At 46.5% G+C, this 14,143-nt stretch overlaps 1 protein-coding gene across 1 annotated transcript; it reads right to left on the bottom strand.

Annotated features, from left to right (window-relative positions):
• Positions 1–88: 88 nt before the first annotated feature.
• On the bottom strand, positions 89–9,390 carry LOC130387231 (opsin-5-like). Its single transcript, XM_056596246.1, has 6 exons — positions 9,057–9,390; positions 8,083–8,173; positions 6,989–7,151; positions 6,518–6,645; positions 5,619–5,953; positions 89–1,812 (listed from the first exon to the last, which is right to left on the bottom strand). The coding sequence occupies exons 1-6, from the start codon at positions 9,084–9,086 to the stop codon at positions 1,159–1,161; spliced, it is 1,401 nt and encodes a 466-aa protein (XP_056452221.1). The 5' UTR covers positions 9,087–9,390; the 3' UTR covers positions 89–1,158.
• Positions 9,391–14,143: the final 4,753 nt, after the last annotated feature.

Raw genomic sequence — 14,143 nt, forward strand, 5'->3', positions numbered from 1 at the left:
CTGATTGGTCCTTCTTAATAAGAATTATAAGACCACAGTATCGGGATTAGCATTCATGTCTGATAATAGTAGCCTACTATTTCCCATTTCCAATTTAATAATTTCATTAAAACACGCAGCAGCTTCCTGCAGTTTGGTTGGACAGTGAGGGTTGAATTATCGACTAATTCTAAGCCTTGTGGAACATGGCCAGAAACAAGGACAGTTTGTCAATGAATGCATGGTAGTCACGCATAGGTGAGTCTTAGGACCACCATGGGTGTTGGGTAAGGAAAACAAAGAGTATGTAGGCCTACTTCAGACATGTCAGCCGTGCTGCCACCTCTCACATATGGATAATGTGTATGGACGAACAGTTTATGGTTCATCATTTCGATTTGCTGGTGGTACTTCACAGCTGCAGAATCACTTTGCTCATTCTCATATTGAGCTGCAAATAAATAAATAAATATAGACTGAGCACCACACAAAAACATCCACATAACATAAGAAACATTATGTACGTTCCATCTGTGTATAACGTTGCTAAGTGTAAACAATAACTTTTCAAGTACATCAGAAGTACATCAAAGTGTAACACCTTTAGTAAAAAAAATAAGTTTGGTTGTATTTGAGGCATGTATCTTCCCTTTGAGAACAGGATGTGGCTACCTGACTGCAGAGTGTGACGACAGAGACAGGGAAATAAAAGCATAACCACAGCCACAACTCTAGTTTACTAGGAAAGTACGAAGGGTTTATAAGCTAACACAATGTATTTCCAGAGAACATCTGGAGGCCAAAACATTTTCATTGCATTATTTTTACTCAATTTATTAGAATTGGCTTGAATTGAATTGGCACATTTCTTTGAAGCTGTTGAAGCTTCGTTAGAAAAAAGTGGTATCTATAATTGGATGAAATTGTACATGACTACATTAATTTGACATAGTTTCAGTTGAGCACTTTGAACGGTCAGTCCCTATATCAGTTAGAAAAAAATAATAAAAATGACAGGATAATCTCCTGCCAGAATATACTACAGAATCTTATTGAACTACATTCCTGAATAGGATTCCTGAAAACTGCATACATTGAAATGCACAGCATTGTGAATATCAACGTCAATACTTATTCGCTGTAAACAATAACCTATACAAAGGAGAACATAAAAACGGTTTAAGGCCAAGCTTCTATCGCGTGCCCCGGCATCATCTCCAGGTTGATGTGGAGGTTCTCAATGTCTGAAGTCCTTTTCTCCGCCACAGTGGTCGGCACACAGTTCACCTGAGAAAAACGCAGCGTCCCCCGCTCGTTATTCCTCTTAGAATCCGACACGGACGGGCATTCACAGGACTTGTGACCCTGGGGGCCGGGGTGACAGACCCGACACCGGTGCCGGTAGTGCCGGAAGCACTCGAAGGCGTCGCCGCGTTTATCGCTGCGGGACCTGGTACCGAGTGTTTTCCGCGAGGATGGGGACGAGCTGCCCTCCGTGTCGGTGGAAAACTGGTGTGTCTGTTGGACGGAGCGTGGGCCGGCCGCCAACGCTTGAGGGGCGGGGCGGGGCGGCGGCGGCGGCGGGGGCTGGAACGCACGGCTCAGGCAGGAACACCACAGGAAGCCCAGCTCCCGGCATAGGACCCGGCGGAAGTTGGGCCTCAGCATCAGGTAGATGGCCGGGTTGTAGATGGTGGAGGACTTGGCCAGCATGGCGGGCAAGGCGAAGGCCAGGGGCGGGATGGCGTCCACGTGTCCAAAGGCGGCCCACATGGACACGATGGCGTATGGGCTCCAGGCTGCGAAGAACCCCATGCAGATGGCCACACTCAGCTACAGGGAGGAGGAGGAGGAGGAGGAGGAGGAGGAGGAGGAGGAGGAGGAGGAGGAGGAGGAAGACGAAGACGAAGAAGAGTTTTGAAGCGGTAGGGAAGAGAAGAGCAGAATAGAGTACAATTTTTTAAAATTAGGGTTGGGTTGGGTTATTTTTTGGGGTATTAAGCTGGGTTACCATTTTAGCACTTTTTACCTGGACCTCTGGAAGTTAACAACTTGGAGAGGATTGCAGCCAGGATTGAAGCCATAACAGTGACCCGTCAGTGATATTAGACTGAGACTTGGCATAACGACGGCCGTAACAGTAGCCGGAAGTTAATTTTTGTGTTCATTACATAATGAAAATGTGTACATAATGGTCCTCATGCGAGATACTACACGCCTGTTATTTCACACAATAGCAGAGATGCTACAATAGCAAGCAAGATTTGAATATGTAGACAAAATAAGACTTTAGTGTGAAGACATGCGAAGCTGTAGCCAATATTCATACAGATTGCAGCATGAATCAAAGAGTGTTTTACTACTACTAAATAATAAATATACTGCATGACATAAATTTTGTGTCATCAGAAGAATGTTAATGTTTTGTTCATCTATAATGACACAATTATTATCATTTTCAAGGGTCAGGTTTGAAAGTAGGAAGCAAATAGTAAAAAGGATTCCTACCGAGGGGGCAGCCGTACAATTGAACCATACTAGTGCTAGTATAATCTCAAATCATATTCATTATATCTCTCAAGAATCAGATGGTATGACATGGTATTCAAAATGTCCATGTGTGTTCCCTTCATAGGAAAAGGAAAAAGAATCAACGCTTTTCGGTGATGATGGATCGGAAGTCGAGAGTCAAGTGCAAATTGAGCAAAGTAGTAGTCACAGTTATAACAGTAGCCATCATAATCAATGCCTTGTGGTGTTCTCCACTGTGAATAACACAGGAAAACATGAATGAGAATTCCATTTCTGTAGGGTGGTTTTCGGGTTGTTTCCATGGGAACACGTCCTCCATGTGAGCCACTCTGAGTAACAGCCTCTCCCTTCACGCTGGGAGTCCCTCAATGCAGGCTTAAATGCTTTAGGCACTCCTTTGTCCACGTGTCCATCAAAGCCAAGCCGAGGCCATCCCTGTAACCCTTTAAACAGATTTTAACTACACGACGTGTACACTTTGTGATGACCTTATGCTGATGAGGCTGCCTTACCCTTAAAGGGACACTGTGTAACATTTTAAGTCATTTATTACCTCAAATCAACGTATTCATTCATAAATAAGTCCTCATTGGTGTAAAATTATCTCTGCCAAAAATCGCACTTATCCTCCTGAGCGAAGAATAATTAATATGTAGTTACATAGGACGGGTATGCTTCATGGAGGCTTCCATGTTCTTCCGGCCTATGAACTGCCGAGAGGGACAAAGAGCACTACGTGGTACAGGAAATGCAAACGCGTTTTCACTCTGAGCCAGCGTGAATGATGACTAATAATTCACTATCTTGCTCGAGGAGTAATTACTCATGCATCATTAGCTTACACTAATGATTCACTGCAGTTTGAAATTTGTTTGAAATAACGAACCTCATCATCACTCGAATGACTCGATGAGGTAGTATTGGATGTCATGACACAGCTTCTTGGCACATACTGCCCACCGTAGTTTTTGAACAAGCGAGCACTATTAGTTTGAATGCAATATACAATTGTACCACTAGATGGGAGTAATTTTTACACAGTGTCCCTTTAAAGCACGTGTAATGCACATCATCATGATGACTACAGGTGTGTTGGACGATGGGCAGAGTGCAATGTGTTGGTAGATGGCAGTCTGGGCGCGTACTGGATGGGTACATGTGAATGGTTGACTGTGTATGTACTATATGTTTGCAATGTGTTATTTGGATTTTAACTGCCGAAACAGACCCTGTATGAATCCAAGAGAAACTTCCCCCGGGACAAGTATTGTTTAATCAAATCAACCTTTAGCGATGAGCATTCATGTAGCAGCCGGTAACAGCAGCCGGTAACAGGCTAACAGCCATGATGCAACACCAGCTCCTGCTGCTTTCTTCTCCCCAGGTATTCCAAGAACGGGAGATTATGGCTCTCAGTGAGAAGCTGCTTCCATTTTGGGTTTTCATTCAGTCCTTCGTCCATTTCAAATGATGGAATGAGGAGGAGTAGGGATGCTACAGAGAGAGCTCTAGCCTCTCTGGAGACACAATATTTACTTTTGATATTAAAAAGAAATCCCTAGGCATTACGAAAGGACGTTTATGATACTTCCTGCTCGACTGTAACACAGATTTGATTCCTTCCAGCTCTAAAAGCCACTTATTTCTTGTGTATTGGCAGTGAATCATAAAGACATCCATTTATCGATAATCAATAAAAACATGGAAATAATAGGATTTTAACCATAGTGACACCAGCCCGGAGGTCAGGCTTACCCTAAAGAGGAGTCATCCAGTAATGAGAAGCACTGCTCGAACGATAGGTTTGACGAAAGAATGAAAGTTGTATTACAGATTTGATGATTTGCATTGTTGCAATTGTTGCAAATTGTTGCAATTGTTGAACCTAAAACAGACCACAACTCTGAAGTCCAAAGCATGCAGCCCTTACGCCCCGTGCCCACTACCTCCGTCAGTTGTCTGTTGCCCATTGACTTTGAATGGGGACGGTCGCGCAATGCATTGTGGATCCGTCCGTTGACTTGGAGCGTTCGCCACCGTCAGAAAGTGCGACTCGGGCTCTGACGATACTGGAAAGGGGGAAAGCGGGTCTTCTTGCCTCGCAACAAGCAGGAAGAAGCGGGAAGAACCCGGCGAAGCGATTTGATTGGCTGACGGTTGCCTCTGCAAAGACTACTCCCCCATCCGTCAGCCACGCCTTCCCACGTCCGTTGACTGACGGTGCAGTGGGCACGAGGCGTTACACAGTGTAACTCGTCCTACGTAAGGGCTACATGCGTGTAAGGGCTGCATGCTTTGGACTTCAGAGTTGTTGTCTGTTTTAGGTTCAACAATTGGGACCGATTTCATTCTTTGGCTCACTTCAAACGGATCTCTATTAAGTATTTTTTGGATGCAAACATTCAATGGCGTTATTTCTCGTCCAAGATAGAAGAGCGTTTCGCTGTGTTAATAATGATACGATTCTCTTTCTCCCTACACGCTCACATTGTACACGTCCGTCGATCGATCTCGATGACTTTGCATGGTGCGCTATCAAAATGCATTGTGGGTCAATCCGTTCTGTTGGCTCCGTTGCTTGCTTCAAAAAGTTGACTTTTCAGGCAGCGACGGATCCGTCGGCCAATCAGATCGCGTTACCCCTTGTTCACACTACCTCCGTCCGTCGACGGTTCTCATTGACTTTGAGTGGGGCGCTCGCGAAATGCATTGTGGGTCCATCCGTTATGTCGGCTCCACGGCCTGAGTCAAAAAGTGGAGAAATTTTAAACTTTTCAGGCAGCGACGGACCCGACTGCGTTATGCAAATATACGCAAGGACACTGTCCAATGAAATCGCCTTTGTAATACAACCCGGAAGAACACATGGATACGTCAAATAGCCCCCATCCGTCGACGGACGGACGCATGTAGTGTGAACAAGGCGATACCCATACGTCAGGCACGCCCTCCGTCATCCATCGACGGACATGTACAATGTGAACGCGGTGTCATTTGCGTCACACTGCATCACTATCAACCAAAATTCCTCGCTCCATCCATTTTCCTTTCATCATCCCTATTAAAAAACTCATGTTTCCGGTGTCGTCGACTCGTCGTTCACTCACCTTGACTATCACCGCCTGCAGGCTGCTCATGTGGGGGCTGGGCCGGGAGTGCCGCTCCATGGTCCGCTGGGAGGCCCGCAGCCGGGCCATGATGGACCAGTAGGACGTCACGATGGCGCAGCACGGCAGGATGTAGCAGAAGAGGAAGAGCGCCACGGTGTAGGAGCGCGCCTGCGTGTGCTGGTTGGAGCGGCGCCAGTCGATGCAGCAGGCCGTGCCGTAGGGCTCGGGGCCGTACTCGCCCCAGCGCGCCAGCGGGGCCGAGGCGAACAGCAGGGCGTACGCCCAGGCGCAGCCCATGAGCCCGCGGCCGTGCCAGGAGTTGAACCGGTTCCCTACGGAGACAATGTGACGGTATCGTTTGCCTCACAAGCAGAACTGCCTCAAGTCATATTTTGGCCAAGTTGTGATGCCTGCCTAACTCTACTCTGCTAAACTGCTGATTCACAATGCCTCATTGGTTCACCCTAAGCCAATCAGGGTGCTTTTAACTTTCGATTCATTCATTTATTTGACTGAGCAATTTTTGACGCTGAATACAAGATGAACCTTAAAGGTGACATATTATTCCACCAGGTTTGCCCACTTGTGATGTCAGAGGAGGCAGTTTCCAAAACGGCTTGGAATGGCTAATCACACTCATGAGCCCTCACACCTGGTGGCATAATATGTCACCTTTAAAATATGACTTAGGCACTTATCTGTATTATAATTTGCGTGATCAGTGCATCACCGGACAGTGCGTTCTACACTGTCCGGCAATTTGCCCCTTGCTGCTCAAGGACGGTCCTGCAGTCTTTCCCCCCTCACATTCTGGTCAGGGGGAATGGCAGAGCCCGCTCTACCAACGATAGCTCCGGCGGAAGTTCAGCTACGGCGTCTTTGAAGAGTATGCTTACCGTAGAGAGGATGGCACACTTTCACAAAGCACACCATGCTCAGCAAGGTGAGCGTGGTCAGACTGCAGATCCCGAACAACATGCCGCAGAAGGCGTACAGGTAGCACACGGTCTTCCCGTACAGCCACCTGGGGGGTGGGGGGGCCGGAGCGTCAGGAGAAGAGAAAAGGAAAGAGAGGGAAAAAAGAAAGGGAACGATGGGGAAGTGGAATTGAATGTGGAGGGGGGAGGGGGGGGGGGGTGACACCGTTGAGAACACAATGAATGTAAGGCCCCATTCTTGTGGATAACAATTTTAGCATTGCGAACGTGCCCAACAACATTTGTCCTTTTTATTGTCAATGTGTGCTTGGATCATTCCTTTTTTTGGCGTAACCATCTTTTTTATCCCCTCAACAATGTCCCCGTCAAGGAAAGAAAGACCCTTATAAAATGCAGGAAACAAACAAACAGACTGTGTGGCGGCGGCACCTGTGATATAGGCTGGACGAGATGGCCATGGGGTACAGAGAGAGGGTCAGGCCCAGGTCGCTGACAGCCAGGTTCACAATGAAGTACTCAGGAGGCTTCAGCAGGTGCTTTTTCTTGTAGGAGACGTACAGCAACATGCTGTTGCCAAACAGAGAGCAGACCCCTGGAGTTGGAGATAGAACCCCAACCCCACCCCCCCCACTGGACTGTGAGACATGCCAGCGATGATCAAGGAAAACACGGCACGCATGAGCAGGACTACTCAGTGAGAGAGAGCTTTGGAGGTGGGGGGGGGGGGTGTTATCCCTTTGCCGGGAGTGCGATCAATGATTATGGTTTTTTAAAGGGTGGGGAAACACGTATTGTCTCTGGGGCTAGGCACTCCATCATGCGTGGTCGAAGAGAAGGAAAAACAGACACCGACGGGCCGAATCATGGCCGGAGATAAATTCTTGAAGATCCTGCTCTTCAGCCTGGGGATTGGTTTTTTGTTTACCATGAAAACAGGGATAACAAACAAAAAGGTCATTCAACTACAAACAAACCCGAATCCAAAGGTTCAGTATTTTAGCTTTATAGGTGAGAAATATCCATCTAATGGAGGAGGGGGATAACATGTGTTGTATAAAGGCCCAAGGGGGGGGCTATTTAGGGACTTCAACACATACAAAACATATTGTCTTACATTGGCGAGCTTCACCGAAAAAAACAAAGGGTTGTTGAGGCACTACCCTCCAATGCTGCTTTGGGCCATCCAGGATCAGAAGCTCGCAGCAAACATGTTCCTAGTTCCATAGATACTTTATTGTTGGAAACACATTCATGAGTATCGGCAGAGTAGGGAATGGGAAACAGACATGTCAGTTGTATGTGTGTAAGTGGTGTAAGTGCATCGCAGATTGCTAAGTGAACATGCAGGCCAACGCTAAGGGACACTCATGCATACAACCTTTCACCCTGTGGGGTCTTCATTGTGTCACGCTGTGGTGGGGATGAGCGGTGGGGAGGTAAACCCAACCATGTGTTTTGGGTGTAGGCGGGCCTACATATCGCATATTCCCCACCACCCCCGGGGATGGGATGCAAAAACTTACCGAACACAGAGTAGACCACGGCAACGGTTATATCCATGGCGACAGGTATGTTGGATATGAACGAGCTGTCATCCTCCAGATGCGAGCCCATCTTAGAGAGAGAAAAACCCAGCGTTTCTCCGGGAAATAAAGACAAGGAGGAAGAGGAGGAGGAGGAGGTCATGTCTACACACGTCTGATGGATCTCTATTGCCTGGGTGCGGTTGCTGATTCTACTTTCATAGCGGAACGTCAGGTCAGGAAGTGTCAGACAATATTGAGTGACACAAATCAATAGGCATTAACGGTATGTGTATGAGCAGACACCTATAGGTTAAATACAAAGTGAATCAATCATTCTATCAGAGGGTGTGTGTGTGTGTGTGTGTGTGTGTGTGTGTGTGTGTGTTTGTGTGCGTGTGTGCGAGTGAGCGAGTGAGTGAGTGTGTGTGTGTATCCTGTACATTTCACTGTGGTTGGCAGGTCAGGTTGTTATGAAAACGTTCCTCCAAGATATTCATTGGGAGAAAACTCGACCGATAGAAGTCAGTTAAGGTTTTAACTTTTGAGCATGGTTTCCTAATTGTTTATTCCATACAAATTGGGCAGATATGGTTATGCTCCACCATTCCACAATACCAACATAACATTATATTCCAAAGTTTGAGAATTAGAATTACAAATCAAATTGAAGACTTATCTTTAACGCGTGTGTTGGGGGAAGGTTATGCGCAGGTATACGCGCCGCACAACAACCTAATTATTTAACTATACGTTATATTTCTACCCTAAGAAAACGACGGATATAATAAAGTGCATACCTTTCGTATTTATGTATTTTTTAAACGAACTGCTGAAACATCAATCTTAAGAAGACCTATACATTATCTCCGTGAGTGAGTGCTGCTTTCTAGTCTCGTTAGTAAAAGAAAAGAAAAGGAAAAGGAACAAAATGCATCTTAGTTTCATGAAGGAAATAGGCAACATTCGCTCACCATGGAGTGCAGGTCAGGCACCTTGTCCATGTTGGTGAGGGTCTCCGTTGTAGATGTTTATGAAGATCCAAAGTCCCCCAAAGATGGAACAGCGCCTAAACGCCTTTTTATCTCAGTGTTGCTTCGAATGCATGCAGGCTGCAAGGCACTTGCACGCATCGCCCGAGGTGTCGCGCCAATGAGCGTTTCTCCTCAGCCAGTCGATGATTAATTAGGAGAATCTCTACTTCCTTCGTGCTCCTGAATGTCGAGCACTGAGCACTGAGCACGGAGCACCGTGCGATGCTCTCTGATCAAATTGATGACGTCAGTTACAACTTATCTTCGTACGCCTCCGCCCAGCCCCCCCCCCCTTTCCATCTTCCAATGGTTTTGTTGAGCTTTTCTAGAACTGCTATTGACGCTGTTTGCTGCTTTAATTGCCAATTTGTGTCTGTCTGTCTGTGTGTGTGTGTGTGTGTGTGTGTGTGTGTGTGTGTGTGTGTGTGTGTGTGTGTGTGCGCGCGTGCGTGAGTGCGTTTTATTTATGTTTCAAAAACAATTAAATAATAATGAATTCGATTAAAAAAGCGCTTTTCTAGGTACTCAAAGACGTTTTACAGATTTTGTTTTTATATAATACGAAGGTATAGGCCTATTGGTAAGAAGAAAGAGAGAAAAAAAAAAGAAAGAAAGAAGGGAGGGAGGGAAGGGGGTTACGTGGGTAAAGCAATCTTAAACGAATTTTGTTTCTGTACGAAACTTGCGGTAAACACTCAATCCAAACAATCCAGGCGGCATGTAGGCCTACCTGACTACCGCAAAGGAAATCAATAGAAGTGAAGTCAAAGGCACTCATGGAAAAAACACAGGAATATAAAATTGAGTGCTATGGAAAATTGGAGAGTGTCACAGCTGCATTGGTCATACACTGTTCCTGAGCGTGCGATGGATATCCTCAGAAGAGTAGGTGTGCATGGGCAGAAAATTGGTTTGCATGCCTAATTTTTGTCTAGGAGTAGAAAATTGCTATGCACACGCACACACATGAAAGCATGTTCACACACCGACACATACACACACAGCCACACTTAATTCATGCATAATATTGTGTCTCACTATGTTAGTGTAGGAAAGCTATGGAAATGGTAAAGGAAGAAAAACCATCAACGAGTTGGCCTCCAAACAATCTCCCTCCTTTTATACACCAGCACATATCGTCGTGGACTAACGACACTGTGTAGGCCTATGTTTTCAGAGTGTAGTGGAGGTGTTCTCCTTCGTTGAAGGTTAGACTCAGGATGAAAGAAAAATAAATGTTCAACTATTTATTACAGAAGGCAGGATATCATGTAACCCATCGTGCAATCAAGAGCTGGTTACAGACGCAACTCGGGGACAAAGGAAATTCTATGGTATGTAGGTGGTGAGGATCACATGGTAAAGAGCTCCAGCCTATGTATTAAAGGGAGTCGGGTTTCGACCTCATCTAGTGTTGTTTTGAGCTCTATTTGTGTGGGGGCAGAAACTAGTCAGAACTGGTCAGAACTAGTGTTAGCTCTAACATTGTGACAGGTCCAATCTGGTAATAATGTTAGCTTTAATTTTACACACTTATTTTCATTCGTTTAACATACAGGCAATACAATAATAGTGTCTTTATATAGGCCTACAGCATATAATAATTACATTTCATTTGAACTCCCCCACACAATTTCCCCCACAATGTTGTGATTCCAAATGTCCTACTATATAAACTGCAACACCCATAATTCAGCAGGACCCAGTCACATTACCATGGTACTACTTTCAGATGGTTTGCAGGAGGTATTGCGCAGTGGTCTGTGATCCAAAATGTTAAAATAAACGTAAAATCGTCTTCATTTTTGGATGCAATAATTTGACTGTGCCCTTTTTGCCTTGGCTCTGCTGAAGTAACTGGGGCACGGTGAGGGATGCCTGTAATCTACAGAGCACCGCTGGCTCTGCAGGAGGGAGGGTGCGTCCACCAGAGGAGCCTCCTGTCTCCTTATGTGATGAGGGAGCATGCATGCAAAACGTCATCTCTCCTTCCATCTCTTTGTAGCTATGATTTTATTTGTATCATGCAAATATTCATTAGTAACCAACTAATATCAATATATTTTTTATGCATAAATATATAGTAGCAGACTCGTGGGTGTGGGGTTTCCAAGCTACCAAGTCGAATAGCAAACACACAGAGAGCAATTTAAGGTCAAAAGAAGGGTTCTCATCCAAAGCAGGACGGTACACGGTGAGGGTAACCAGACTCCAGGTCTCAACAGGTAATCAATGCAATTCGGTCTCTCCCCTCTCGTCGGCGGCACAAGATCACTCATAGCTGGCTGTAGTTGTTAGGCCCCATGTGGCAGCCTGCTCTACCTTTCAACTCCTAGCACTGACTGACTGCTTAATGATCCTCAGGCTTGCCTCATCAAAGGAGGTAGTCTATTCAAGGTTTGGGGTCGGAGACAGCGGGCTGCAAGATATCTTTCACTATTACCCTCAACCCTCCCTGCCGTCTGCCAAACATCCTCCCCCTCAGCTCCGACCGGGAGAGCGGTCCAGCTCCGACCGGGAGAGCGGTCCAGCTCCCCAGGGCCTTCCTCCCAGAAAGGGCATCGGCATTCCCCTGGGCTGCCCCTGACCTGTGCAAAACAGAGAAATTATGTAGTGATAGGATCCAGCAGGTGGCCTGGGCGTTACTGTCCTTATTCCGCAACATCCAAACCAGTGGTGCATGATCCGTGACCAGGGTGAAGTGGCATCCAAACAGGAATAACTTCAGGGTTTCTAGAGCCCATTTAATTGTGAGACACGCTTCTTCACCATGTAATATATTTGCTCCAGCGGCAACAACTTCCAGCTAATAAGTGACTGGTTGTCCCTCACCTCCTTGTAGCTATGAGAAGACTGCCCCAACCCCTGTTTCGGATGCAGTTACCTGATCACAGGTATTTACCTGAACATAGTGCTCCCTTTAGGTTCTTGAAGGCTTTCTCTGTCTCCTCGGTCAAGGTCACTCGGGCAGGCAGACGGTCCCTGGTTAGTTCCTTCAGGGGGCTGGCTAGGGACGCAAAGTGGGGAATAAACTTCAGATTGGAGCTCGTTAGCCTCACAAACGTCCTGCCAACGTCCTGCATCGCTTCCACTTTCCTTGTCTGGGGTTTCACACATCCCCTCCCGATGGTGTACCCCAGGTACTCATTCTCCTGCAGGCCGAGCCAAAACTTATTTGGCTCGGCCATTTGCCCCACCTCCTTTACGAGCTGCACCCTTTTGATTAAAATGCATGACCCATCCGGTCCCATGGATGACCAAATTTTTTTTTCGATCAACAGGTCCAGCTTAAACAGTTATCGCTACAGTTTAATATATTAGCGAACTGTCTGGCTACTATAGCATAACGACAGACGTGACCACATTAGCTAATAACACCACTTCAGAGACGCCCCTTCACCTTATTTGATGAAAGGCATACACATTTGTTAGACATTCTATGCTTCCAGAGGATAAAAATGTAACGCTTACTGTTTACTTCACTTCACGCCGGCCGGAGTGAATGGTCGCTGACGCTGTGCTGGACAGGTTCAAAAAGTCGATATCAAGGAGAATGATTCTCTCCTCAGTGTGTGCATTCGTCACGTACATTTCATTGCAGCGGCCGGCCAATGAGGGGGGCACCATGCATTCTATTGACGTAGGCTAATTCAAATAGTAAATTTCTTCAGGGTGTCAAATTTTGTACAATCAATGTTTTAGTGTGTCTTTACTAGGAGGACTAGTTCCGTGTTTCTTAAAGATAGCCTAAGATATGACGAACTCCTGGCTCTGTGTTACAGGCAACTCTCCGGCTGCAACATGCTCCGAGTGGCCGCAAGTGGATTCTAATTACTCTGTCCGTATGTCGGACTTAAATTCTAACGAAAGTGGTAGTCTATAGGCCTATTTTAAGAAAAAAAAATGCAAGCATGCATTCTGTAGATTGCCAGATGAGTCAGACTTAAATAAAAAAAAATTAAAGGTATAAATAAATAAATAAATGAAAAAATCTGTGCCCCAGGCATACCCAGGCACCGCAGATCCACAACGGGGAACGTGCCCCGGTGAAAAGGGTCTGCCGACGCCGATGAGTGGAACAGCCTCCTGATTTTGCCATTCCAGTCAGGACTGGCAGAAGTGCTGCAGTTAATCTATTCGGGGCATTGGTTAGGCATCACACTTTGATGTTTAATTGAGCTTCCTAGAAGCTCAACTGTGCGACTCCTCGACGACTCCCGCTTCCAATGTCGTCTTAGGCTTGATCTTGACCGCATCTCTCCTGGCTTCCGGTAGGGTCTCAATTTCACCTTTTTCCCGGGCTTGGTGATGTAGTGCTGTACCAGATTGGTGTGGTCCGGTTCACTTGAGATCATGTCCTGGTTCTGGTCAACCAATTCTGTCCGGTCCTACCTCTGAGCTGGGCTCAGCTTGTCCCTGAGGGTTACTTCAGAAGACCGAGTACCGGTGGTAGGAATAGAGCAGAGTACATCCCGGGCACTGCATTTCTTTAACAGGTTTCCATGGTCAATTTGGGTCAGTGCCTAATGGTGCTGTTGGATCCTACAATTCACTTCCCCCACCTTCTCAAAGACTTTTTAAGTTCCATCAGCCAGAAACGTACACTTTCTTGTGGGGACAAGTACCAACACTTTGTCTCCTCGCTGGAAGTCTGTTGTCGATTCGCTTGGGCATCCTGGGCCTCCTGCATGTGTTCCTGCACCGGGGGCCACAGGGTGGCCATCAGGTCCCTCATGTTTCCCACGATATCCACCAGGGTTTTCCGGGGCAACGGTTACTGCTCCCAGGATTCTTTAGCCACGTCCAACAGCCCCTGGGGTCGTCTCCAGTAGAGGAGTTCAAAGGGGGAATAGCCGGTCCACACTTCTCGGATGGAGTACATCAGGTAGGGGAGCAGCTTGTCTCAGTTCTGTCTGGCTGCCTCCATCACCTTCCACTGTCTGCTAACATGTTTTCAGGGATGCCTACCTGGAAGAACATCAGGACCAACTTGCGTGCAATTCCCTTTGAGGCCATGGTGCGCAGGG

The sequence above is a fragment of the Gadus chalcogrammus genome, chromosome 8 (genome assembly GCF_026213295.1).
Source record: "Gadus chalcogrammus isolate NIFS_2021 chromosome 8, NIFS_Gcha_1.0, whole genome shotgun sequence".
Lineage (NCBI taxonomy): Eukaryota > Metazoa > Chordata > Actinopteri > Gadiformes > Gadidae > Gadus > Gadus chalcogrammus.

Coding starts and splice junctions, on each gene's coding strand:
- LOC130387231 (XM_056596246.1), bottom strand. CDS start 9,086: ATGGACAAGGTGCCTGACCTGCACTCCATG. Junction 7,152..8,082: donor CGTGGTCTACTCTGTGTTCG/GTAAGTTTTTGC, acceptor CTCCAACTCCAG/GGGTCTGCTCTCTGTTTGGC. Junction 1,813..5,618: donor TGCAGGCGGTGATAGTCAAG/GTGAGTGAACGA, acceptor TCCTCCCTGTAG/CTGAGTGTGGCCATCTGCAT.